The 2,500-nt window shown below is 38.0% G+C and overlaps 1 protein-coding gene across 3 annotated transcripts in view; it reads right to left on the bottom strand.

The window, feature by feature from the left end:
- The window catches only part of LOC138042158 (peptidyl-prolyl cis-trans isomerase FKBP5-like), a 20,663-nt gene that overhangs the window by 6,701 nt on the left and 11,462 nt on the right, over positions 1–2,500 (bottom strand). For 2 of the 3 annotated variants that reach the window (XM_068887968.1, XM_068887967.1), the window contains exons 5-6: positions 1,689–1,877; positions 896–946 (exon numbers count right to left, since the gene is read on the bottom strand). In XM_068887968.1, the coding sequence (XP_068744069.1) occupies positions 1,857–1,877 (21 nt within the window). In that variant the 3' untranslated portion in view covers positions 896–946; positions 1,689–1,856. The remainder of the gene's footprint in view (positions 1–895; positions 947–1,688; positions 1,878–2,500) is intronic. The other variant, XM_068887969.1, reaches the window with a different exon arrangement.

Here is a 2,500-nt window from a genome sequence, read left to right as displayed (position 1 = left end):
AGGAAAGTTTCAAGAAAAGTAGAACCACCTACTTCTGCAACGGTGGCAGCAATCGCAGTGATGATAAAAACAGGAGTTTCCCCGTGTAACAACACTTTGTGAAACTGGTCTCGCTCGGTCTTGTTACGCTACGCTACGTAAGCCAATCAGAAACCGGCTAAGGCCATGGAAACAAAACACTTCGAAATCATTTTCAACGTTAAAGAAAGAGTTTCGACCTTTTATGTCACACGATGCAACGCCTTCTGAAACTCGTTTTGCAGCGCCCTTTCACACAAGTTTCAGCTAAAAGTTTCAAGGACGAGGCCAAGCCAACTCCTTTCCTGTTCCTGTTTTAATCCACTTAAGAATCCCTTCACAGGGGCACCCAACGATAATTTTCGGTGAACTTTGTGTTCGGGAGAGTCAAACTATTCTAAGAATGTCGGTTCTAGGTTGCAAAACAGCTCAATATTTCTTTACTAAGACATTTCCTAAAAGATTCGTTACCAGGAAAAAAAAGTGCACCCTTACGTTTTCGGAAGGGATATTTGTGTAATTTTTGGCACTTGAAAAGGTCACCTAGCAGTTTCGGATGAGGAAATGGTCGGGTTGGAAGTCCTTAGAAGGTAACGTTCAGCTAGCAATTTCTGAGATGAAGATATCGGTCCATAAAATTCTCGGACACTTCAGTTTTCAGCTAAGATATCCGAACAGATCAAATTTCTCTAGGTAATAAAAACATCTCTTTAGACAGTCTAGAGCCTAGAAATCTCACTCAAAGGCTTTCGGCTTAATTTCCTCGTTGGGTGCCCTTGACTTCAGTTTACTTGCAAGTGTCACATCAATACATAACAAAAGCTTCACAACCAATTGTCAATCAATCCACTGTTAAATTGACAGTGTGTGAACTTACCTGTCCTCTTCTGAAGAGAGCCTTAAGATTTGTGGGTGACATTGCAAGTACCTATAAAGGAATAAACGCGTGGTCAGACCCATGGAACTACAGTAACAATAATGAAGGGTGAAAGGAGACACGGGTGGCAATAGAAGAGAAACAATATAAATGAATAAAAACATGTAGTAATCGTTACAATTAACATGGCTGATCCAGTCATATTTATGAGTCTGTCTAAATTGTCATAATGTCACAGGCTCCTTGCCTATCCGTTTTGGACGATGTTTTGCATTGAAGAGGACTTTGTGATTGCATATATGAGTGGATCCCTTTCTCCTTCTAGTTCAGTAATAAGTCAAATGATTATCATTGCTTTGCTACGTTTTACGGCACATTGAACTGAGAGCCTCAGAAGTACCACGGAGAAAATGGCCAATTATGTTTACTTTCACGATGTAGTAGAGAAACGAAAAACATTCAAATGCTTGAAGACGTTAGTAACTTTAACGTTAAAAAGTGGTCGACTAAAATCAAGCACTTTTTGCACCCATTAAAAGCAGAATAACTGTAAGGCAAAATAATAATGTAAACTAAACTTAAAATGAATGCAACATAATTGAAAAAGAATACGATTCAATACCCGATGTTTCGACGCTCCTGGCTTAAGTGTCTTCTTCAGGGGTGATCTACAGTGTAAAGCTGTTTTCTGGAGCTAAACTAAACTTTTCCACAAAATACTTGAGGGCATGACCTTTATTAAGTCATTATAAGACAAGCTGCAACAATTACTTAACAATAAAATATTTCTAACCTTTGTACAGTTTTCAGCAACAAATTCAAACTGTTCAAGCTTTCCCTGGCATGCTGCTAAATTTAGGAGGCACGACAGTCTTAGTTGTTCAAACTCATCTTTGCTATCCTCAGGTAATTTGTCACCAATTAAGATAAGCTGCTTAAGAGCCTGGCTATACCGTCTGGATTAACCAAGCCAATTGCTGGCCTGTAAAAGATGCAAAGATTTTTGTTTTAATGTCATTATTTTATTGATTTTTGTATTTGGGAGCTTTACATTACTTTTACTAATGCCAAGAAGCTACATAAATTTAAATGGAAGGCTATAATTTTATTGCTTATCACCTCTGATCAACAAAATTTTCTCTGAAATCATCCCAACTGTGTTGTGTTGTTTTTAGAAATTTGCATTGAACATTCACTTTTTCATTCACATTGAAAGATGGGAAAAGCGGTCATAGTTTGATTCATGACCAAGCAATGGAGGGGAATGGACCCGATACCGGGTTGACATCACATATTACTTTGCATCGCTGTTTTCAAATTACTATCACAATGCACAGCAGTAGGTGACGTCAACCCAGTAATAAACCCACTCCTCTTCCTTGTATGGTCGTACAAGGTAGATCAAATTACATGTCAACCTTTTTTTTTTTCCACTTTCATGAAGAGTGACTTTGAAGGAGAGTGTTTAGCACACCAAAGAATTAGTGTTAACTAAACAAGTGAAGAGAATTGTTGAGAGGAAAGGAATGTTTGAGGTGATTAGACACTTTAATCATTAATTGGCAGTGGTATAGGACCCTTTTGTCCTGAAATATTATTTGTCAA

Source organism: Montipora capricornis, chromosome 3, assembly GCF_036669925.1.
Source record: "Montipora capricornis isolate CH-2021 chromosome 3, ASM3666992v2, whole genome shotgun sequence".
In the NCBI taxonomy this organism is placed as follows: domain Eukaryota; kingdom Metazoa; phylum Cnidaria; class Anthozoa; order Scleractinia; family Acroporidae; genus Montipora; species Montipora capricornis.
This window is presented reverse-complemented; position numbering and strand designations above follow the sequence as displayed.